We start from the raw sequence: 23,341 nt of genomic DNA, 5'->3' as shown, positions 1-23,341 counted from the left end.
TTGAATGTACTAAACTTTTACGCTTCGTTTTCCAAATGTTACAGGAGTTTTCCCAGAGACGGATGAAGAAAAAAAATTCGGGGACTTCCTCCTAGAAGGGAAAGATTCTCCCTACAGGACCAAAAGTTTTACCTATGAGCCGAATGATTTCAACAGACTGATAGCGGTGAATAGATACAATGTGTTGAACAATGAAGAAACTATCAAAAGCGCTCTGAAGGCGGCGCTGGACCGGAGGAAAAAGAAAATGGCGTACCGGGCAATAAAAAAGGAAAAGAAAATCTGAATGATAAAGAAGAAACTGTACCCGTCGCCTGCAGTATGTGCCACTAATACCATTCTAGTTCGGAACGGGGTGAATTGACATTCACGGAAAAACAAAAATTGCTATTATACAGTGTTTAAAGGAGTATTCCGCCCCTAGACATCTTATCCCCTATCCAAAGGATAGCGGATAAGATGTCTGATTGCAGGGGTCCCGCCGCTGGGGACCCCCACATTCTATCATGCAGCACCCACCTGTAACGGCTTCCGGAACTGCTGGAGGCCCTTAGGCTAATACCATCCCGACCACGGGGACAGAAGATCGTGACGTCACGACTCCGCCCCTGTGTGACGTCACACCCCGCCCCCTCAATGCAAGTCTATCTCTAATATATATTTTACACACACACTGTTTTATTTTTTTTTTATTTCCTGGAGTCCATAGGCAGCACAACTTTCCAGTATTAATACATTTATGTTTAATTTTCTGCAAACAATCTCAATACAAATAGTGGTCAATTCTGTTTTTAATTTTTTTTCTATTGCTACTCAATGGCCCTGATTCACAATCTTAAACCCGACCTGTTTTGTCATGTTGTGCACAAGAATTTGTATCTGCGCCAGAATGTGCCCCCCCCCCCCAACAAAACAAAAACCCACAACAGAACCAGAAAAAGGGGGCACAGTTATTGAAAAGGGGGGCATAAAAAATCTCAACATATTTACTAAGGTTTCCACAGAAAATGTGGTGGATTTGAGCTCTGGGAAACCCAACAGCTCAGAGCATGTGTAAAAACAAGAAAAAAAAAACGTAGGGAAAAGTGTAAAATGTAGGGAAACCTTAGTAAATACTGTGGAAAAATATCGGTGCTTCCCCCCCCCCCCCCCCAAAAAAATAAAAATAAAATACACAACACTCTTAGTAAATCAGGGCCAATGTCTCTTCTACAGTTTTGAATTGTGAAGAAACTTTAAAGGGGTTATCTAGGGATAGCAAAAAACAGAGCTAGTTTCTTTCAAAAACAGCTCCACGTCTGTCCCCAAGTTGGGTGTGGTATTACAACTTGGCTCCATTTATTTAAATGGAACTGAGCTAGAAAACCACACCCAACCTGGAGACAGACGGGAAGAGTTTAAAAAAAAAAAAAGAAATTTCTATTCCTGGATAACCCCCTTCAATTTATTCAGTGCTGCCTACAGACTTCTGGAAATAAAAATTTAAAATGTGTAAAATTTGGCTATAACAGCAAAGACTATTGGAAGAGCATAAAGTTGAAACAGGTACATGTAAATAAAAAAAGGTCATGCATTGGAAGCGTTTTCAGTTGTGCATTTTGGATATTCTATAATGAAGGAAAAACACCAGGAGAGAAAAGAGAGAGATAGATATATACCTTACGAGAGATGTTAAAATGAATGCTGGGTGTGTTTGTGCCTCCAAAAAAAAAAACTTTTGCACAAGCAACAACTTTTGTAAAAGATAAAAGTTATAGGGGTATTCCGGCTTTATACATCCTATTAAAAAGGACAGTCCCACCGTTGATCCCTGTGCAGCCAGCGGCATTCTGTGCCACGCCCCCTTCATTCATTTCTATGGGAGGGGGCGTGAATGGAGGGGGCATGGCCATGACGTCACGTCTCGGAGGCAGCGCCCCGCACAGAATGACGGGGGCTGCACAGAGATCTCGGGGGTCCCAGTGGGGGGACCCCTGAAATCATACATCTTATCCTCTGTCCTTTGGATAGGGGATAAAATGTATAAAGCAGGAATAGCCCTTTAACTCAATCATTATCTTGATTTTGGTTGCGTTCGAGGAAATACTTATCAAAATAATTCACATAAAACATTGACATATTAGGAAAAACATTTTATGTACAGAAACTGACAACTGAACATACAGATCATTAAACAGGACATAAATTCTACAACTACCTCTGCAACCAAAGTATTTGGCAACATGGTTCGGCATCAAACGGTAAGACAACTGTAAAGAAGAACGTCATTTTAAAGAAAACACATAAGGGCTCATTCACACAGGTGGAGCCACAGCATATTTTATGCTGTGGATCAGTCAACGATGGACCCCTACAGTGTGACTCAGATGTGCCTGCTCGGAGCAGCAATGAGCCGCTATGAGCAGACACACTGCGATGTGCGAGTCGCCGCGCACATTCACAGTATACTCTCCGACATCGCGGCTGCTCTCGGCCTAGCACAGGGAGCAGCCACGATGTGTGCGAGTACACTGAGCATGCGCACATCGCAGTAGTGTGTCTGCTCGTAACGGCGGATTGCCACTCAGAGCAGGCACATCTGAGTCACATAGGGGTCCATAGTCAGCAGTTCCGCAGCGGAAAATACGCTGTGGATCCGCCGGTGTGAATGAGCCCTGAGGGCTTGATTACACGGGGGGATCCACAGCATATGTTACGCTGCGGATCCGCCGCCGATTGACCTCTACGGTGTGCCTCAGATGTGCCTGCTCGGAGTGGCAATGAGCAGACACACTGTGAAGTGCGAGTCGTCGTGCATATGCGCAGTATACTCTCACACATCGCGGCTGCTCTCGGCCTAAGTCAGGGAGCGGCCACGATGTGTGCGAGTACACTGCCCATGCACACGTCGCAGTAGTGTGTCTGCTTGTATCGGCGGATTGCCGCTCTAAGCAGGCACATCTGAGTCACGTAGGGGTCAGTCAGCGGATCCGCAGCGGAAAGCACGCTGTGGATCCGCCAGTGTGAACGAGCCCTGAGGGCTTGTTCACAAAGGGAGATCCACAGCATATTTTATACTGCGGATACGCCGACGATGGACCTCTAAAGTGAGCCTCAGATGTGCCTGCTCGGAGCAGCCGTGATTTGTGCAAGTACACCGCGTATGCGCAAAGCGACTTGCACGTGTCTGCTCGTCTTAGCAGCAGATTGTGTAAAATATGCTGCAGATCCGCCCGTGTGAACTAGCCCAAAAGGTTTTTGTGTAGGAAGCACAGAGAAGAAGGGAAGGAAGACTCTGGTGTAGATGACAGTATGCTCTTTAGGAACGTGTATGCACCTAGATTTCTTGACTGATACTTGCAGAGGCAAAGATCAAACGTGCACAGAACAGTAAGAAAAATGACGCAATACAAAAACGTTTCTATAAAATGAACATTTCACAGTTTTCCATGCTACAGACTGCTTCAACCACATCAGTCCCAACAAGGAATCCATGCAGGTCCTGTGGGCGGAAAATGGGGTCACTGAAATCAAGGTATGAACATGTGGTTTCCGATACCTTTTAGGCACTTAAACTCTCTCTAATTTTGGCCAATAAATGTAATAAATGATAAGTGTAGAGCAGCAGTGAGGATTTTTTTTTTTCTCTTTGAACCCGAAAGCCGAATGTTTTCATTGATCATTGAAGATCTGGAAGATGTCAACGTGCAATTGCCGATTGGCGATTGTATGATCTCTTAATGCTCTTCGGGCTGCATGACCAATTCCGGCCAGTAGACTGCCACTTCGCTCTCAAGGGTTGCAAAAAGAAAAGATGGTTGGTGCACCACATAATGCAGGGAAGCTTGCTTGGGTTTAGGTATTGCTGTGTAGGAAAAAAGGGAGAAGGCCAAGTAGTCTGATAACATCAAGATGGATCACTGGAATCCGCTAGATCTCTTTGCTCAAAATACCTGTGCAAGGAAAGAAAGAAAACAAAACTCTATTACATGTATTTTTTTCCACTATTGCACTCCTTATGGGAAATAAAAAAAAAAAAAGAAGTTTTCTACGTTTTTTCCCCCCATCTCTTGCACAGACTATGGACTCCTGCTGACCTGGCACAAGTCCATAATCAGGAAATGCAGTCTGAAGTGCTAAGGGGAGGGGGGAGGAGGGGTGTGCAGCCTTATCCAAACATAGCTCATCTCACACTGAGCTGCTCTGGGCTGTGTGTAGCAGAGTGAGGGAGGAAGTTCTCTCCTGTATGGCTTCAGATGATGTCACGCCTGCTGGGGAACGCCCCTTCCCAGTCTGAATCTGACTGAGCAGAAAATACAGAGCAACATCAAGGTAGAAAACTAAAAAATAATAAAAAGAAAAATTGTGGGGGGGGGGGGGGTGATCTGGAAGGATTATAACATTTAACAAGATCATGACAGGTACTCTAAGTTCATTTTTCTGGCTTTTGCTTTTAAAGTGTCTATGGCTATGTTCACATGGAAAAAAAATAGATGGCTATGCATTCTGTGCAGTGTCCGCAAAAAGGACAGGTCTCTGCTGCAGCGGAATCCGGAACGGAAATTCTGCCGTGTATACATGGGCTAACTTTGATGTTGCTCAGGATGCAGGATACCTGTTTTAAAGGGGTACTCTGCCCCTAGACATCCTATCCCCTATCCAAAAAGGATAGGGGGATAAGCTGCGGGACCCCCAGAATCTGTGTGCAACACCCGGCATTCAGTTAGAACACTGGGTGCAGGGGGCGGTGTCATGACACGGGCACGCCCCTCATGATATCACTCCATCCTAATTGCTTTAGTATTAGGCAAATCTCAGGCTATGAAGTTAACAGGACATTGTTTTGGGACATTTAGTTTTGTTACATTCACTTCAATGGGTCTGCTGAAAATCTGCAATAGTGGCCGATTTGGAGACTTGACTTCAGACTCCCTGAAGTAAATGGTAGTGAAATTTGGTGGATTTCATGCATTGGGAAACGCTCTGCAAGTTATGAACGTGTGAATTAAGGAGGGGCTCAACTCTCAAGACCTTGTTATACATCCCCGATATCTGCTTGGGCTTATTGATAAGTGACTTGACTGAAGGGGTGGACATTACCTGCCAACTAGACAGATGAACAGGTTTAAAGCAGACACTCTCTCATCTTCTCGGTGTTCCTGTAAATACATAAAATAATAAACGTGAAGAACAAGCAACGCCTACAATACAGGGCTGTTCAGGCAGAGCCATATTTACAGCTCGCGCTACTCTGGGCATTAACACTGCATACGGCTACAGATGTGCAGGAAACGTCAGCAGCTTTCCTGACCCTTGTAGATTCACTCAAAAGGGGGAAACATGCATACAAATATTATAAAAAAAAAAATATATGCACCTCAGTCAAAGTATTTACACTATATATATGTATATATAAAAAAAAAGTGTAAATACTTTGTGACTGAAGTGCTGTCACATATATATATATATGACAGCACTTCAGTCACAAAGTATTTACACATATATAAAAAAAAAAAAAAAGTGTAAATACTTTGAAGTGCTGATAGAGATATATAGCTAAAAGGGCCGAGTATTTTCTTCAGGGAGAGGCACCGCTTCCAGTGTAAAACAGAGATTCAAAAAGTCCATTAGCACTCCGCGGGCTTTCTGGGTAAGAAGTATGCAAAGTTTCTCATCACACCACCATATAAAGGTAGCGTGCCCCCTGATCAGCTCTGGCTAAAAAGTCTCAGAAGCCGATTGGGATTTATGCCAAGTCAGATCTCAACAGAAGGGAAGAGGACCCATCAGCAGACAGCTGTTTCGGGGTGCTTGCTCCTCTTCAGTACAGAGCAGGGTGTTCTGGCTTGGCTGAGGATGAGAGACCTGTGTGACAGCACTTCAGCCATAGAAGGAATTTACAAATTTAAGTGTAAATACTTTATTAAAAAAAAAAAAAAAATCTTAATCCAATTATCAGCTGCTGAAGTTGAGTTGTTTTCTGTCTGGCAACAGTGCTCTCTGCCGACATCTCTGCTGGTCTTGGGAACAGAGTAGAAGAGGTTTGCTATGGGGATTTGCTTCTAAACTGGGCGGTTCCCGAGACAGGTGTCATCAGAGAGCACTTAGACAGAAAAGAACAACTCAACTTCAGCAGCTCAGAAGTACTGATAGGATTAAGATTATTTAATAGAAGTAATTTACAAATCTGTTTAACTTTCTGGAGCCAGTTGATAGATATATATATATAAAAAAAAAATAACCCCTTAAAGTGCTGCTCCCCCCTTAAATGGGCACTGTTATTAAAACAAATTTCTGCGATCGCGCTCCTTATGGTAAATAAATAATCTTTCTAATGTACTTTGTTTATAAAAAAATAAAAAAATGAAGTTTTCTATGTTTTGTTTGTGTTTAAAAATAAATAAATAAATATTTTTTAAAAAAGCTGCCACTAGGTGTCTCCCTACATGTCTAGAGTACATTCTTCCACCCCCCCCCCCCACCCCCACTCATCTCTTGCACAAACTTTGGACTCCTGCTGGCCTGGCAGAAGTCCAAAATCAGGGAATGCAGTCTTATCCAATCATAGCTCATCTCATACTGAACTGCTCTGGGCTGTGTGAAGCAGAGTGAGGAAAGTTCAGATGATGTGACGCATGCTGGGGAACGCCCCATCCCAGTCTGTGAATCTGACAGACTGAGCAGAAAATACAGAGCAATATAAAAGGTAGAAAATGAACAAATAATAAAAATAAAGTCAGGGGGAGGTTTATCATGATGGGGGCAGTGACCTGGGAGGATTATAACAAGTAACAAGATCATGACAAGTACTCCAACACTGCCGCCCTAGGTACAGGCTCATGGGTGCTTAATGGCAAATACAGCAGTGTGTACAGGACTTCTGATAATGATACAAATCATATAAAAGAACATAATATCCAGTATAGTTTTTGCAATTTACAACATCACTTCTCACCACGCCAGCTCTGACTTGTGAACATCTTCGTGCCAATTGTCTTATAAGTGAATGAGCTTCTGGTAAAAGAGGTTTTTCCAAACTGGCAAGCAAGGCATACAGCCACCGGCCCTGTGGGCAACAAAGACGGACAACCTGACTTCTAATGGGCAGAAAGAGGACTCAGAATAGATTTAGAAGAATTATTATTTTTACCAGTTCTGGGGTAAAATCTCTTTCTTCAAACCAATTCACCAGGTACTCCAATACGCTTGTAACAGTAGCCTTTATAAGGGGGAAAAAGTTTATATAAAAGTTACTAGTTTCTGGTACATGGAACAAGGCCTCACACTGGCCTCTCATTCAATCTTTAGAATCTCTAATAGACATGATTTTGTATTATAGCCAATTTAAAGGGGTATTCCAGGATTTTTTTTCTTCGTCCTTTGAGCCCATGATGCCAAATTATTATTATTATTATTTTTTCTTCAATTCGTTTTTTATTGAAATGTTTTAAAGTTATAACAAACAGAAGTATAACAAAGTATTACATATAAATAGGAATCTGAAATAGGTTGTGGAATTATCTGTATAAATTCATCTAGTCCAATGTAGGTAGAATCAACCTTATATGGTAGGAAGGAAACAGAGTATGTTATAAATTATGTAAATACTTTCTTTGAGTAACTCCTGTGGAGCATCATTCTGACACTCTGATTCGCCGTATCAATAGATATACAGTCATGGCCGTAAATGTTGCCACCCCGAAAATATTTCTAGAAAATGAAGTATTTCTCACAGAAAAGGATTGCAGTAACACATGTTTTCCTATACACATGTTTATTACCTTTGTGTGTATTGGAACTAAACCAAAAAAGGGAGGAAAAAAAGCAAAAAGGACATAATGTCACCAAACTCCAAAAATGGGCTGGACAAAATTATTGGCACAGTTACCTTAATATTTGGTTGCACACCCTTTGGAAAAAAATAACAAACCAGTCGCTTCCTATAACAATCAATTAGCTTCTTACACCTCTCAGCGGGAATGTTTGACCACTCTTCCTTTGCAAACTGCTCCAGGTCTCTCTTATTGGAAGGCGCCTTTCCCCAACAGTAATTTTAAGATCTCTCCACAGGTGATCAATGGGATTTAGATCTGGACTCATTGCTGCCACTTCAGAACTCTCCAGCGCTTTGTTGCCATCCATTTCTGGGGGCTTTAGAATGATGTGCTTTACCAAAAAGCTCTATCTTGGTCCCATCTGTCCACAAGACATTTTTCCAGAAGGATTTTGGCTTACTCAAATTCATTTTGGCAAAATGTAGTCTTGCTTTTTTCTGTCTCTGTGTCAGCAGTGGGGACCTCCTGGGTCTCCTGCCATAGTGATTCATTTCATTTAAATGTTGACGGATAGTTTGCGCGGACACTGATGCTCCCTGAGCCTGCAGGACAGCTTGAATATCTTTGGAACTTGTTTGGGGCTGCTTATCCACCATCTGGACTATCCTGCGTTGACACCTTTCATCAAATTTTCTCTTCCGTCCACATCCAGGGAGATTAGCTACAGGGCCATGGGTTGCAAACTTCTTGATAATGTTGCGCACTGTGGGCAAAGGCAAATCTAGATCTCTGGAGATGGACTTGTAACCTTGAGATTGTTGATATTTTTCCACAATTTTGGTTCTCAAGTCATCAGACAGTTCTCTTCTCCTTTCTTTTGTCCATGCTTAGTGTGGCACACACAGACACACAATGAAAAGACAGTGAACTTCTCTCCTTTTTATCTGCTTTCAGGTGTGATTTTTTATATTGCCCATTTTATAAAGGAGCATCACATGCTTGAAAATCTTATTTTTTATCAATTTTGAAAGGGTGCCAATAATTTTGTTCAGCCCATTTTTGGAGTTTGGTTACATTATGTCCAATTTGCTTTTTTCCTCCCTTTTTTGGTTTAGTTCCAATACACACTAAGGGAATAAACATGTGTATAGCAAAACGTGTGTTACTGCAATCCTTTTCTGTGAGAAATACTTCATTTTCTAGAAAAAAATTCAGGTGTGCCAACATGTACGGCCATGACTGTATAGTCCTGATCCATATTCTATTGAATAATATTTACATTTATATATACTCCGTTTCCTTTCTACCATATAAGGTTGATTCTACCTACAGTGGACTAGATTAAGGTATACAGATAATTACACAACATATTTCTCTCCAGTGATGCCAATATATAATACGCTTCTATTACCTCCGTGTGCCACTTTTTCATGCACAGGAATCACACCCAGAAGTGCTGTAGTGCAAGTATTTCTATTTTACTGTTATCTTTGACCTTTCCCAGCATTCCACGTTTTAGAGACAATGTCATAGGCATTACATAAATCAATAAATCCCTTCCGAGGGGGGCGTGGCTTACCATGCGCACGGAATAGACTTGTCTCTGCAGAGCTCCGCCACCTGATTGCCAAACGGGACCGGACCCCACTGGCACCATGGGGACCCGCCGCTCCAAAAAGGGCAACAAGTGCCCCTCTTCCTCCCAGGCACCCGGTGCACCCATCTCTAATTTCTTTGTGCTGCTGGCAGGGGTGATAAGCTAAGTCTGGGCTGGTGTCGTTTTAGAGACTTTTCAGTGGCTTTGCGCCTTTTCACAAAAAGGAGCAGTTGATAAAACCCTTCCATATCATGTGTATTGCCAAAATCAGTGGATTACAACTCAAAATCAGCAGAAGAGTGTAAACCAAAAGGCATAAAAAAAACCCTGCTTGCGCCTTTTGTAGAGACAAAAAACAGTCTAAAGACAATGATAAATGTCGGCTATAGTCTCTTGCCCCTTCAGAATGCTGGGAAAGGTCAGAGACAACAGTAAAATAAAAAAAAAACGCATTCCGGGTGCGGGTCCTGTGCAGGAAACGGGACAATGTGCTGCTCAGAGGTAAAAGAAGCGAATTACACTGTATTATACCTTGGAATCATGAGCTCAAAGGATGAAGAAGAAAAAAATCTCGGAATTATCCTTTATTTAGCGTACATTTAGATAACCATCTTACCTGGCTCATTCGACTGACAATGCTCAGCAATGGAGGGAACCCAACCTGAAATGATGTAACAAAACGTTATCAGCAATATGCAAAACATCCAATTCTCCAGTCAATTATTATAACCACTAATAAAGTCCGAGCAGTAGCCTCTTTACTTTGCTGTTTTACAAATCCCTGCAGGTGCCCAAAGGTGGTGTAAAGTCTTGTGGTCACCCTGCTACTATACCGCAGGTCATAGGGGAGACCCTGGAGGACTCAACTAATGCCTCAAAGGGTTAATGTGAAAATTTTTTTTTAAAGCATTTTAGGTGAAGTGGTTTTCAAATTTTTCATTTTACTAGCTACATTTTAAGAATAATCCTAAATTCTTGCATGCCCAGACAACTTTCTTATTTATATTAAATGTAAAAGCTATTGTGTATTGTTGCCTATGTCCATGGGGCTTGCTGTAAAGCATCTCTCTTAAAGGGGTACTCCACTGCTCAGCGTTTAGGAAAAAACGGTTCCGAATGCTGGAGCCAGTGACGGGAACTTGTGATGTCATAGTCCCGCCCCCTCAATGCAAGTCTATGGGAGGGGGAGTGACGGCAGCGGAGTACCCCTTCAAGGCAAGAAGGCTGCCTTTCATAATAATGCCCAAAAATGAAGTAAAATTACAAAAAATTACAGATTAGACAAACAAAAAACAAAAAACAAAAAAAAAAGTTGTATTTGGCTATTATTAATAATTGTGTTACACTCCTTTTAAAGAGGCTTCCACACTTATTTTTTCAATTGTGAACACTCAAAGAGGTATCCTGTTTTTTTACATCTTATCCCATATCCAAAAGGACAGAGACGGAGAAGTGACCTCACGCCACACCCCCTCCATTCATGTCTATGGAAGGGGGCATGATGGCCGTCATGGCAGCGGGACCCCTGCAATCATACATCTTATCCCCTATCCAAAGGAGGGAAAATCCCTTTATTCTTCATGTTTGATCACAACTAAAAATGCAATCAAAAGAGTGAAATATATGTGACTGAAATAAGAGGAGACCCTCTGAATTACAGCTACATAAGTCGGTGTATACTTGTGAACATACCTACCTGCTGTATTTTCATGAGTTGTGAGCGAATTTCGTTCCACTGTGAATGGAGATTGATAAAATTGAAAAGTATTGTATAACTTGGGGTCACACGTAACGGATCCGCAGCGTATTTTGTGCTGCGGATAAGATGTATGATCGCAGGGGTCCCACTGCCATGACAGCCGTCACGCCCCCTCCCATAGACGTGAATGGAGGAAGCCTGGTGTGACATCACTAAGGGGGCATGGCCATGATGTCACGTCCCCTTTTGAGGCAGCGCACGGCACAGAATGCCGAAGGCTGCACCAAGATCGCAGGGGTCCCCAGCTGCGGGGCCCCTGCAATAATACATCTTATCCCCTATCTTTTGGATAGGGGAGAAGATGTTCATAAGATCTGACTTGTCTCACAAAAAAGCTCACTGATTTAAAAAATAAAAATGTTAGACATGGAAGGTTATAAGAGTACTGCAAAAATGTACAAACCAAAAATGCACAAACCAAAAATGCACAAACCAAAAATGCACAAACCAAAAATGCACAAACCAAAAATGCACAAACCAAAAATGCACAAACCAAAAATGCACAAACCAAAAATGCACAAACCAAAAATGGTGGTACTACGGCTACTGTTGTGTTGCTGCTGATTTCTAATGGGCTAGAATTCAATAGTAATACCTATTTTTTTTTATATGAATGTTCTTGGGAAGTAATACTGGTAGCCTAGATACATTGGAAGATGTGTTTATTTTTTTTCTTCCAGACTCACTGGCACCAGTTATATTTCAGACAACCCCTGTACTTTGATTCTTCTGTATAAAGTAGGACACAGGACATCATGGTAAGGTTTGTAGCCAAATGATCTTTGAACACCAGGAGATATACTCTGGGATTAGCTCAGGGATCGCCCTTTGCTGTAGCCAAAAGGACACGTTTTCACTTTATTAATGCAGGTCCACACCAACCTCAGCATGCAAAGTGACCCTCGGTCAGTTTTGTTGGGAAAGGTTGCAGGACAAAAATAAAATATAATTAACACAGGAACAAACAAAATCCTTGTCTGTCTGGCCAATGACTACACATTAGTCATTTCTTTCACTATCCACTAGAGAACCAGTTTCTTACAAGCAGTGTTTCCTAACCAGGGTGCCTCCAGCTGTTGCAAAACTACAACTCCCAGCATGCCCGGACAGCCTTTGGCTGTCCGGGCATGCTGGGAGTTGTAGTTTTGCAACAGCTGGAGGTACCCTGGTTGGGAAACACTACAGTTTACACTTCTCTCACACAGCCACCTTGTCAACATTCTAGTCTGGAGAAATTTAAGTTTATATGAAATTTTACCTTAATATAATCGATCCCTGAATTTTGATTTTCAGAGTTCAGTGCGGCTGCCAGGTCAGAATATAACCTCTCACCCAGACAGAACTTCTTCCAGCTTTCCTCATCCTCAGTGCTTGGCTGCAGATAAAAAGATACAGTACTGTAAAATCAGTGTCTCTCAATCAGGGTGCCTCCAGCTGTTGCAAAACTACAACCCCCAGCCTTTGGCAATGAGTGAGGAGAAGCGTACAGCTGAGCACTTACCTATTAGACTTACTGCTGTCTCCGTCTCACTACAGGAGACATATTCTTTGGACTTCTACAGTGTAACAAATCTCCTGCAGTGTGATGGAGATCGCAGACAGCCAGGGAGTAAAGCGCACAGCCGTATGCTTCTGCTGGCTCTGATCTAACCATTAAAGGGGTATTCCGGCTTTATACATCTTATCCCCTATCCAAAGGATAGGGGATAAGATGTATGATCACAGGGGTCCTGCCGCTGGGGACCCCCGCGATCTTGGTGAAGCCCTGGCATTCTGTGCTGGGCGCTTCCCCCAAGACGGGGACGTGACGTCACGCCCACTCCCGCTAGTGACACCACGCCCCCTCCCATAGACATGAATGGAGGGGGCGTGGTGTGATGTCCCGCCCACGCCTTGGAGGCAGCACCCAGCACTGAATGCCGGGGGCTGCATCGAGATGAGCGGCGGGGGTCCTCCGCGATCATACATCTTATCCCCTAGCCTTTGGATACAGGATAAGATGTATAAAGCCGGAATACCCCTTTAATGGTGGGGTGGTCTGAGCACCCAGACCCCGACAGATCAAAACAGAAACCGGATTACACTCACCATCATTACATTGCTGTCAAGGGGTTGGGATTTCCAATGGCTCCTGTGCTTGTTGAGACTCTTTAATAAAACAAACATTCACATAAAAGTTAACAGCGAAAAACAAAAAACTAAAAAATTTATAAAAATAAAAAAATATATATATATTTTGATTTCTGAGCATCAAATGGATTAAATATGAGAAGAGACATGGGCACACACAGCAGATCCGGATATAAGAATGCTTTTCTGAAAGTAGGTCCCTAGATGTAGGGGAGAAGAGGGCTGAAAACGATCTAGTTTCTATTGCCATCAGTGTTTGCTTACCTGTCGCACAGCTGAGAACTGGGCCACCTGCTGCTGTTGCCATCTGAGACTGGGCGAGTACCCTTCAGGAGCAGGCTGGCACCCGGACAGCTGAGACACAAGGAGAAGTGCACCATTAAAATCAGAGGAACCTCTACTGTAGTTTAGAGGGCACCTGTCATTTGGACACTGCACACAGTATATAGACTGCATGGCGCTGACAGCCATGAGCTGTGCCCACATGATAGGTACCCTTTAACTCTGACTGGATTTACAATTATTGTAAGTGGTACTTTAAAGAGTACCTCTCATGATCTTGTTAAATTATTTTATAATCCTCCCAGGTCATCACTCCCATCATGATAAACCACCCCCTGCCTTTATTTTTTATTATTTTTTTGTTTTCTACCTTGATATTGCTCTGTATTTTCTGCTCAGTTTCAGTCAGATTCACAGACATGGAAGGGGCGTTCCCCAGCAGGCGTGACATCATCTGAAGCCATACAGGGGAGAACTTCCTCCCTCTCTCTGCTACACACAGCCCAGAGAAGTTCAGTGTGAGATGAGCTATGATTGGATAAGGCTGCGCACACACACCCCTCAACATTTCCTGCTTTTGGACTTCTGCCATGCCAGCAGGAGTCCAAAGTCTGTGCAAGAGATGGGGGGCAAATATGCTCTGGGCAAGTAGGGAGACACCTAGTGGCAGCTTTTTTTAAACACATAGTAAAAAAAAAAAAAAAAAAATAAGTCAAGTTTTCTATGTTTTATGCACATTAGAAATATTTTTTATTTACCATAAGGTGCGCAATAGCAAAAATTAGTTTTAATGACAGTGCCCATTTAATGCTAGAACTAGAGATGAGCGAACTTACAGTAAATTTGATTCATCATGAACTTCTCGGCTCGGCAGTTGATGACTTATCCTGCATAAATTAGTTCAGCTTTCTGGTGCTCCGGTGGGCTGGAAAAGGTGGATACAGTCCTAGGAGACTCTTTCCTAGGACTGTATCCACCTTTTCCAGACCACGGAGCACCTGAAGGCTGAACTAATTTACGCAGGATAAGTCATCAACTGCCGAGCCGAGAAGTTCGTGACGAATCGAATTTACTGTGAGTTCGCTCATCTCTAGCTAGAACCATGTAAATGAATGCTGTAACCGGCATCGGCCACATATTAACCTCAGTCAAATCTGGTCTTGTTGCTTAGTGATAACTGGTGTCACCAGCGGGGCATGCAAATATAGGAGCGCGTTTTAACTCCCTTCACAAGAATTCTCCTTACCGAAACAGCAAAACTAAAGTAAGTTCATCCGCCCACCGCACCACAACCATGCCCCCCTGGAGACCATGTGACTTTTGACATATAAGGGGAGATTTATCAAAACCTGTGCAGAGGAAAAGTTACTGAGTTGCCCATAGCAACCAATCAGATCTCTTCTTTCATTTTGCACAGGCCTTGTGAAAATGAAAGCAGCAATCTGATTGGTTGCTATGGGCAACTGAGCAGCTTTTCCTCTGCACAGGTTTTGATCAATCTCCCCCAATGTCTCTGGCCGCATTCATGTCAATGGGATTTTTTTTACAATCCGTTTGTACCCATCTGCACTCATTTCCGTTTTTTTTTTTTTTGGGACAGCAGAAAAAACGGCACAGTAAATTTAACATTCAAGTCTATGGAAAACGGATGAGCCTTTAATGTCATCCGTTTGCATCCGTTTTTTACTTTTTGAGCATGCTCAGAACAAGAAAAAATAAAAAAATGTTTTTGGTTTATTAACTGAACATAAACTGATCCAAACGGATAAAAACGGATAACATCAGTTTGCATCAGTTATTGTCAGTTTTATTTTATAAGTCCGTATTTTTTTTTTTTTTTTTTTGACGGGAGAAGAACGGGTCTAGACGGCTGTGTGAACGCAGCCTAAGTATATGCATCCACTTCCATGAGCCGGCATACATAGGTGGAACAAAAAGAGTCGCAGGGTGCACGATCTCTCAAAATACATCCAAAACTGCTTGTAGACGATAAAAAGAAAATGGAGAGTTCACCCACCGCAATTGCGCTCTATTCTTTATTGCTGGGTGCAGTTAAAACAAAGCAGTACGGCCAGGACGGACCCACTGAAGAAATCGTATCGACATCTACTGTTTCTAACCGCTATGGCGTTTCATCAGACCAGTGTTTCCCAACCAGTGTGCCTCCAGGTGTTGCAAAACTACAACTCCCAGCATGCCCGGACAGCCGTTGGCTGTCCGGGCATGCTGGGAGTTGTAGTTTTGCAACACCTGGAGACACCCTGGTTGGGAAACACTGCATCAGACTAGTTCACCTGTGCATGGGGAGGTGTATAAATTCACGCCCCATATGACGCAACATCAGTACTAAAAAAAATACAATAAAAACAATGATTTCTACATAACAATTCCATAAAACCTTACTCAAACCTGCTAAAGTCTCTTCTGTCGTTTAAACCTGCATTTCCCAGCGCTTTCGTTTTAGTTATCCACTGGGTCTCATGTCGTAGTAATGGCTTCCGTTGATCTATGCCGTCCTGCGGCTACACCCTTGAGATGCCAAACATTTTTAAAACAAGCTTTTGCAATAGGTTATTGAACAGAGGGTATCCACCCACAGTATTGAAACCTGCTCTGGCTTAACATAAAAAAATAAAAAATACAAATAAAAAAATAAAAAAGTAAAAATTACTCCAAGGTTATGTTCACACTGCGGAATATCCGGGCAGAAAATTCCCCCCCCCCCCCCACCCGGAGATTCTGAGTGCGGAATCAGTAGGCGCTAGGACCGCACGGACACTGCATTCTCCAATAGACTGCAATGTGTTCCGCGAGTATTTCCGCCTGAAGAATGAGCAACGCCATTCTTCAGGGCGGAAATTTCCAAGCGGATTTTCCATTGACAAATTCCGCTTCACAAATTCCAAAGGTGTGAATTTGTGAACGGAAACCCATTGACTACACTATACATTTTAGTAAGCGGAATTTCTGCCTGCAATTTCAAAGCGGAATTGCAGGCGGAAATTTCGTAGTGTGAACCAAGCCTTACAAAAGTAAACGCAGAAGTAGCTCCAACCAAACGGAACGGTTCTCGTTTACTTTTAAAATACAGTCCGATGGCTTCCAAAATTAAGGAAATAAATAAAAATTGGTACATTATCCAGAACGATCTTGTTCCCAAAAAAAAAAAAAATAAATAAATAAAGAATAAAAAGTAATTCAAAGCCTTTAATATTTAAAATTCCCAAAAAAAATTAAAATGTAAAAGCATTGGGAGTATTCTTACACGTAATAAATTCTCAGATCCTAAAAAAACACTGGTTAGAAAAAAATAAAAACTGCTCCCAAGGGGAATTTCGGATACGGTTCGGTCCTTTTATGATCACTGACAAAAATCTTACCCTAGGTGGTGTTGAGATACCAGTTCATGACTTTGTTGCCGTACCACGTTCGTTGTCTATGCCATCACCTGCAGTGCATGCGGTTTTATATCGGATGCACGAAGAGAGCACTAAATACTAGGGATCGACCGATTATCGGTATGGCCGATATTATCGGCCGATAATCACGATTTTGGGCATTATCAGTATCGGCAATTATCTTGCCGATAAGCCGATAATGCCCCGCCCCCCGCACCGCCCCCACAGCACCGCGACCGCCACCCCCTCGACCCGCCACACCGCACCCCCCACCGTGATGCTAGGCGGTATACCGGTATGGATTTTTTCCTATACCGCTATAACGGTCGGGCCCCTCCCCCACCCTCCGAGTGAATAAAAAAATTAAACTTACCCGTAATGGGGGTGGTCCAGGCCATCCTTCCTTCATGTAGTGTCCGGGGGCGTTCCGGGTGGAGGGTGGTCCGGTCCGGGCTGTCCTTCTCCCACGGTCTTCTTCTCCACTCCGGGCAGGCTCCGGCCTAGTATGCTGCATAGACGCCGCTACGCCGTGACGTCAGGTGCGTCGCTGCGCACGGGCATCACTGCGCAGCGACGTCTATGCAGCGTACTAGGCCGGAGCCTGCCCGGAGTGGACAAGATGACCGCCGGAGAAGGAGGACAGCCCGGACCGGACCACCCTCCACCCGGAACACCCCCGGACATTACATGAACGATGGATGGATGGCCCGGAGCCCCGCAAAAGCCACTACAGATCATTGATTTAAAGCGCCCGCTTTAAATCAATGATCTGCAGCGGTGTCACAGGGGGTTAAATAGTCGATAACTTATACAGGAATATCGGTATAAGTTATCGGCTATCGGCCCTAACCTGCACCGATTATCGGTATCGGTCCTAAAAAAACGATATCGGTCGATCCCTACTAAATACCCGCTTCAGGGAGTATGTTTATTCTCAAAGGCCAGAAAAAGGGGCACCCAGGTTAAAGGGGTTATCCAGGAAAAAACACATAATAGATAGATAGATATATATCTATCAACTGGTTCCAGAAAGTTAAAACAGATTTGTAAATTACTTCTATTTAAAAAAATCTTAATCCTTTCAGTACTTATGAGCTGCTGTTCTTTTCTGTCTAAGTGCTCTCTGATGACACCTGTCTTGGGAACTGTCCAGAGTAGAAGCAAATCCCCATAGCAAACCTCGTCTACTCTGTGCAGTTCCCGAGACAAGCAGAGATGTCAGCAGAGAGCACTGTTGCCAGACAGAAAAGACCAACTCAACTTCAGCAGCTGATAATTATTGGAAGGATTACATTTTTTTAATAGAAGTAATTTACAAATCTGTTTAACTTTCTGGAGCCAGTTGATATAATAATAATAAAAAAAGTTTTTCCTGGAATACCCCTTTATTCTCCCATGTGCGGGAAGCCATTTGTTTAAAATGTTCCAATTGTTTAAAAATGTTTGGCATCTCAAGGGTGTACCCGCAGGACGGCATAGATCGACGGAAGCCATTACTACGACTTGAGGCCCGGTGGATATCTAAAACGAAAGTGCTGGGAAATGCAGGTTTGAACGGCAGAAGAGACTGTAGCAGGTTTGAGTAAGGTTTTATGGATTGTTGTGTCATTGTTTTTATTGCATTTTTTTAGTACTCATGTTGCGTCATATGGGGCGTGAATTTATACCTTCCCCCCATGCACAGGTGAACTAGAGTCTGATGAAACGCCATAGAAGTAAAACAGTAACCGTCCCTACGATTTCTTCAGTGGGTCCGTCCTGGCCGTACTGCTTTGCTTTATCTGCACCCAGCAATAAAGAATAGAGCGCAGTTGCGGTGAGTGAACTCTCTTCATGTTCTTTTTATCTTCTACAAGCAGCAGTAAAATAAAAACGCGCACTTCCGGGTATGGGTCCTGCGCACACAGGTAATAGACCTTGGCCTAGAACAGCGTTTCCCAACCAGGGTGCCTCCAGCTGTTGCAAAACTACAACTCCCAGCATGCCCGGACAGCCGAAGGCTGTCCGGGCATGCTGGGAGTTGTAGTTTTGCAACAGCTGGAGGCAGCCTGGTTGGGAAACTCTGGCCTGGAATAACCCTTAAATGAGAATCTGCTACCAGCATCGCCCACACTTGGTGGCTGGTACAGAGTAATAGCGCAGGCAACGCTGGTACCAACACTGTTTACCTTTTTTTTTTCCTACATGGCCCTTTCCCCAATTTATTCCTGAAACCCAAATATGCAATTGAAGTGCTCTGCTGCACGGGGGGCAGTCCCAGATTGTTGGTGCACTCTTCTGCCTTCCCAGCTCCGCCCTATACAGGGAACATGTGACCTCAACTAAGGTTTAAAGGGGTACTCCGGTGAAAACCTTTTTTTTCTTTTAATTCAACTAGTGGCAGAAAGTTAAACATATTTGTAGATTACTTCTATTAAAAAATCTCAATCCTTCCTGTACTTATTAGCTGCTGAATACTACAGAGGAATTTTTTTTTCTTTTTGGAATGCTCTCTGATGACATCACGACCACAGTTCTCTCTGCTGACGTTATTATAATAATAATAACTCTTTATTTATTGTTGTCCTTAGTGGGATTTGAACCCAAGTCCCCAGCACTGCAAGGCAACAGTGCTAACCACTGAGCCACCATGCTGCCCTTAGCATACACCTGCTATGCATGGTTGCTAAAAGGGACAGAGATGTCAGCAGAGAGCACCGTGTTTGGGATGTCATCAGTGTTCCAAAAAGAAAGGAATTTTCTCTGTAGCATTCAGCAGCTAATAAGTACTGGAAGGATTAAGATTTTTTTAATAGAAGTAATTTACAAATACGTTTAACTTTCTGCCACCAGTTGATTTAAAAGAAAAAAGGTTTTCACCGGAGTACCCCTTTAAGAACTCTAGATCTGCTCCAGCCCCCCCCACTTCTGTCACATGATCATCACCGCAGGTCCATCAGCCACAGTCTCTTCTATCCTGCACTGCTGTGCTCGGCCCCACACCTGTACTGGTCACATGATCATCACCACTGGTCCATCAGTCACAGTCTCTTCTATCCTGCACTGCTGTGCTCGGCCCCCACCTGTACTGGTCACATGATCATCACTGCAGGTCCATCAGCAACAGTCTCTTCTATCCTGCACTGCTGTGCTCGGCCCCACACCTGTACTGGTCACATGATCATCACCACTGGTCCATCAGTCACAGTCTCTTCTATCCTGCACTGCTGTGCTCGGCCCCACACCTGTACTGGTCACATGATCATCACCACTGGTCCATCAGTCACAGTCTCTTCTATCCTGCACTGCTGTGCTCGGCCCCACACCTGTACTGGTCACATGATAACCTTCAGGTCCTTCACCTCCAGCATGTAGCAGATAGAGAGAAGGTCCTGGTTTGTCAGTCACTGAGGAGCAGATAATTTCACACACAATAGCAGTGACTGCCCAACCAGGACCTTCTCTGTATTTGGTACAGGCTGGAGGTAAAGGACCTGTGGTGATGTCACAGTCATGTGACCAGTGCATTTGGGGCAGAGCTCATTAGTGCAGGACAGAAGAGAATATGGCTGAAGGACCTGTGATGATGATCATGTGACAGGAGTGGGCGGAGCAGATCTAAAGTTTCATGTTCCCCACATTAATATTTATGAAGGATGAAGGGGGGCGTTACATAGGGCGGAATCAGACCGGTAGAAGAGTGCCCCAAGAGTCTGGGAACACCCCTAGTGCGCCAAAGCACTTCATTTGCATACATACATTTTTAAGAATAACTTTGGAACGGGCCCACTTAAGGAAAAAAGGTAAACAGCATTGGAACCAGCATCACCCGCACTATTGTGGGCAATGCTGGTGACAGATCCCCTCATGCGGGCACTACCATCTCACACGCAGCGCCATTTTGAGTTCCTCTTTGGATTTCCACTATTAAATCAATAAAGAGACAGATTAGACTTTTACTTACCGCTATACTGACTGTTTGCTTCTTTCTTAGCTTTTTCGGGTCAATCTGAGCAATGACGACATCCGGACATCGTGCGGCCTCGATCCTAACACAAGATTAGCACAAACGGCGTTCAGTATATGCGGCTGTTAACACCCCCCCCCCCCCCCCCTCCGGTGACTCGCAGGCCCCTGTGTGGCTGCTCGGTGCGGCAGATTACTGCTGCCAGCAGGCCAGGGTGGCAACAGCTGGAGGCACAATATAGGTCTGGTCACAGTCGGATACGTTACATGTGACCCTTAAAGGGGTACTCCGGTGGAAAACTTTTTTTTTTTTTTCCACATCAACTGGTGCCAGAAAGTTAAACAGATTTGTAAATTACTTCTATTAAAAAATCTTAATACTTCCATTACTTATTAGCTGCTGATTACTACAGTGGAAATTATTTTCTTTTTGGAACACAGTGCTCTCTGCTGACACCTCTGTCCATTTTAGGAACTGTCCAGAGCAGCATATGTTTTCTATGGGGATTTTCTCCTACTCTGCACAGTTCTTAAAATGGACAGAGATGTCAGCAGAGAGCACTGTGTTCTAAAAAGAAAATACATTTCCTCTGCAGTATTCAGCAGCTAATAAGTACTGGAAGGATTTACAAATCTGTTTAACTTTCTGGCAGCAGTTGATTTAAAAAAAAATAAAATAAAAAAAAAGTTTTCCACCGGAGTACCCCTTTAAAGTAATTTTTTTTTACTTTTTTTATTTATTTATTTTTTAACAGCTTCTTATGCAATTTTTTTTTTTTTTTGGTCAGACTTAGTCCAGTAATGCTGTGTGTTCCCAAAAATGTGCCTCCAGCTGTTACAAAACTACAACTCCCAGCATACCCAGACAGCCAACAGCTGGTGACACACTGTTTGAAAAGCACAGCAGTAATGCATGTAGTTAATGCGCCAGGACTTTTACCTCTGCTATATTTGTACACGAAAGATTATAGAGACAGTTTGCAGGTCTGCCCCCTGATCGCAGGGCACCCACCGCTGGGACCCCCCGCGATGTCTGTGCAGCACCCGCATGCGGGTGCTGCACAGAGATCGCAAGGGGGTCCCAGCAGCGGGTCCCCCCACACAATCAGACATCTTATCTCCTATCCTTTGGATAGGGGATAAGATGTCTATGGCCGGAATGCCCCTTTAAAGTCATGGGAAAGATGCAGGAATATGATGCATACCTGGGAGCAGGGCCTGCATCATATCCGGCAGGTACTGGCTGCGAGCTGCAGCTGACACCTGCCGGTAATGAAGGGAACCAGTGATGCCAGAATTACTGATTTTGGGGATATCATGTGTCAGCAAATTTTTTATACTTTTATATAAAAAGCGATAAAAAAAAAATTATTGGTATCAATAAAAACTGTGGATCACGGCACCAAAAATAAGCCTGGTTTAGGAAAAAAAAAAAAGTTTTAGCAGTCAGAATAGGGCAACTCTAGCCCAAAAGTTACCCCTTTAAAGGAGTACTCCATCAGAAAACATCTTATCCCCTATACAATGGATGTGGACCCCAGTGATCTCTGGGTCACCACCATGTTGCAAAACTACAACTCCCAGCATGCATACTTGGCAGTCCTATGACCCCCCCCCCCCCTTTCGGTACAGACCATGAATCGTGGAAGGCGCTTTTGGTGTCTGTCCAATAATCACTTGTCGTTTTCCTCAGTGTGTACAGGGCCTAACGGTAGGTTCCCCGTGATCAACAAAAAGAATGACATTTAATTCAAGCTCCCAATTCAATGACAGCAAGCGGAGATCCTGAAGTGCAAACTAATAATACACGGTGATCACACCTTCCTGTACATTGTATGGATAGCCATTGGCTGTTGTAAGACTACAACTCCCAGCATGCCCAAACAGCTAAAGGATGCAAAGCATGGGGATGCAAGGCGTTGTAGTTTTGAAACAGGTAACGGCTATCCAGGCATGCTGGGAGTTGTAGTTTTGCAACGGCTGCAGGTCCACATTATGGAGATGATGGGAGTTTTAGGTTTGCAACACAGGAGTCCCGCAGGCATGCTGGGAGTTGTAGTCCTGAAATAGCTGCTGGTCCAGTTTGGAGATGCTGGGAGTTGTAGCTTTCCAAAACTCCTGGAGAACACAAGCTTGGAGACCACTAATGTCCTAATAGACAGCACACATAACCACGTCACATATGGATAAAGAGGGGCTGCAGCAGCACGTATGACGTCACAGCCCAAATATTTGACGTCACCACTTACTGGACCCGCCGTAAATACTCCTGCGGCGTCCGGGGGGCGACTGCCGGGTCAAAATCCTCGGTCATGTCGCAGTCCCCCACCGGTAAGAGTCGCGGCATCAGCTCCTCCGGCCCGGAGTCCATGCTTGCACGACAGCGGCGCCTCTCACCGTACGGCAAACTGCTGAATGGAACGCACGATACAACGGCGCCGCTGATTGGCCGCTCTCTAATATCAGCTCCCCGTCC

At 43.8% G+C, this 23,341-nt stretch overlaps 2 protein-coding genes across 2 annotated transcripts in view; one reads left to right on the top strand and one right to left on the bottom strand.

The window, feature by feature from the left end:
- LOC130295676 (cytosolic phospholipase A2 zeta-like) overlaps positions 1-3,792 on the top strand; it is a 47,767-nt gene extending 43,975 nt beyond the window's left edge. The window contains exon 20 of the mRNA XM_056546673.1: positions 45-3,792. Coding sequence (XP_056402648.1) covers positions 45-286 — 242 coding nt within the window. The 3' untranslated portion in view covers positions 287-3,792. The remainder of the gene's footprint in view (positions 1-44) is intronic.
- On the bottom strand, positions 2,114-23,248 carry GEMIN2 (gem nuclear organelle associated protein 2). Its single transcript, XM_056546682.1, has 10 exons — positions 23,115-23,248; positions 20,864-20,948; positions 13,505-13,594; positions 13,199-13,258; positions 12,369-12,485; positions 9,968-10,012; positions 7,130-7,198; positions 6,935-7,045; positions 5,080-5,138; positions 2,114-3,932 (listed from the first exon to the last, which is right to left on the bottom strand). Exons 1-10 carry the CDS (start codon positions 23,234-23,236, stop codon positions 3,887-3,889), a joined length of 804 nt encoding a protein of 267 aa, XP_056402657.1. The 5' UTR covers positions 23,237-23,248; the 3' UTR covers positions 2,114-3,886.
- Positions 23,249-23,341: the final 93 nt, after the last annotated feature.

This window comes from Hyla sarda, chromosome 11, assembly GCF_029499605.1.
Source record: "Hyla sarda isolate aHylSar1 chromosome 11, aHylSar1.hap1, whole genome shotgun sequence".
NCBI lineage: Eukaryota > Metazoa > Chordata > Amphibia > Anura > Hylidae > Hyla > Hyla sarda.
This window is presented reverse-complemented; position numbering and strand designations above follow the sequence as displayed.

Bases quoted from the DNA above. Each gene is read 5' to 3' on its own strand.
- GEMIN2 (XM_056546682.1), bottom strand. From the start codon at position 23,236: ATGGACTCCGGGCCGGAGGAGCTGATGCCGCGACTCTTACCGGTGGGG. The intron at 13,595-20,863 runs GTAAGTAAAAGT...CTTGTGTCTCAG, and splicing joins AGCAAACAGTCAGTATAGCG to CTGTCCGGGTGCCAGCCTGC. The intron at 13,259-13,504 runs GTAAGCAAACAC...GTTTTATTAAAG, and splicing joins AGTTCTCAGCTGTGCGACAG to AGTCTCAACAAGCACAGGAG.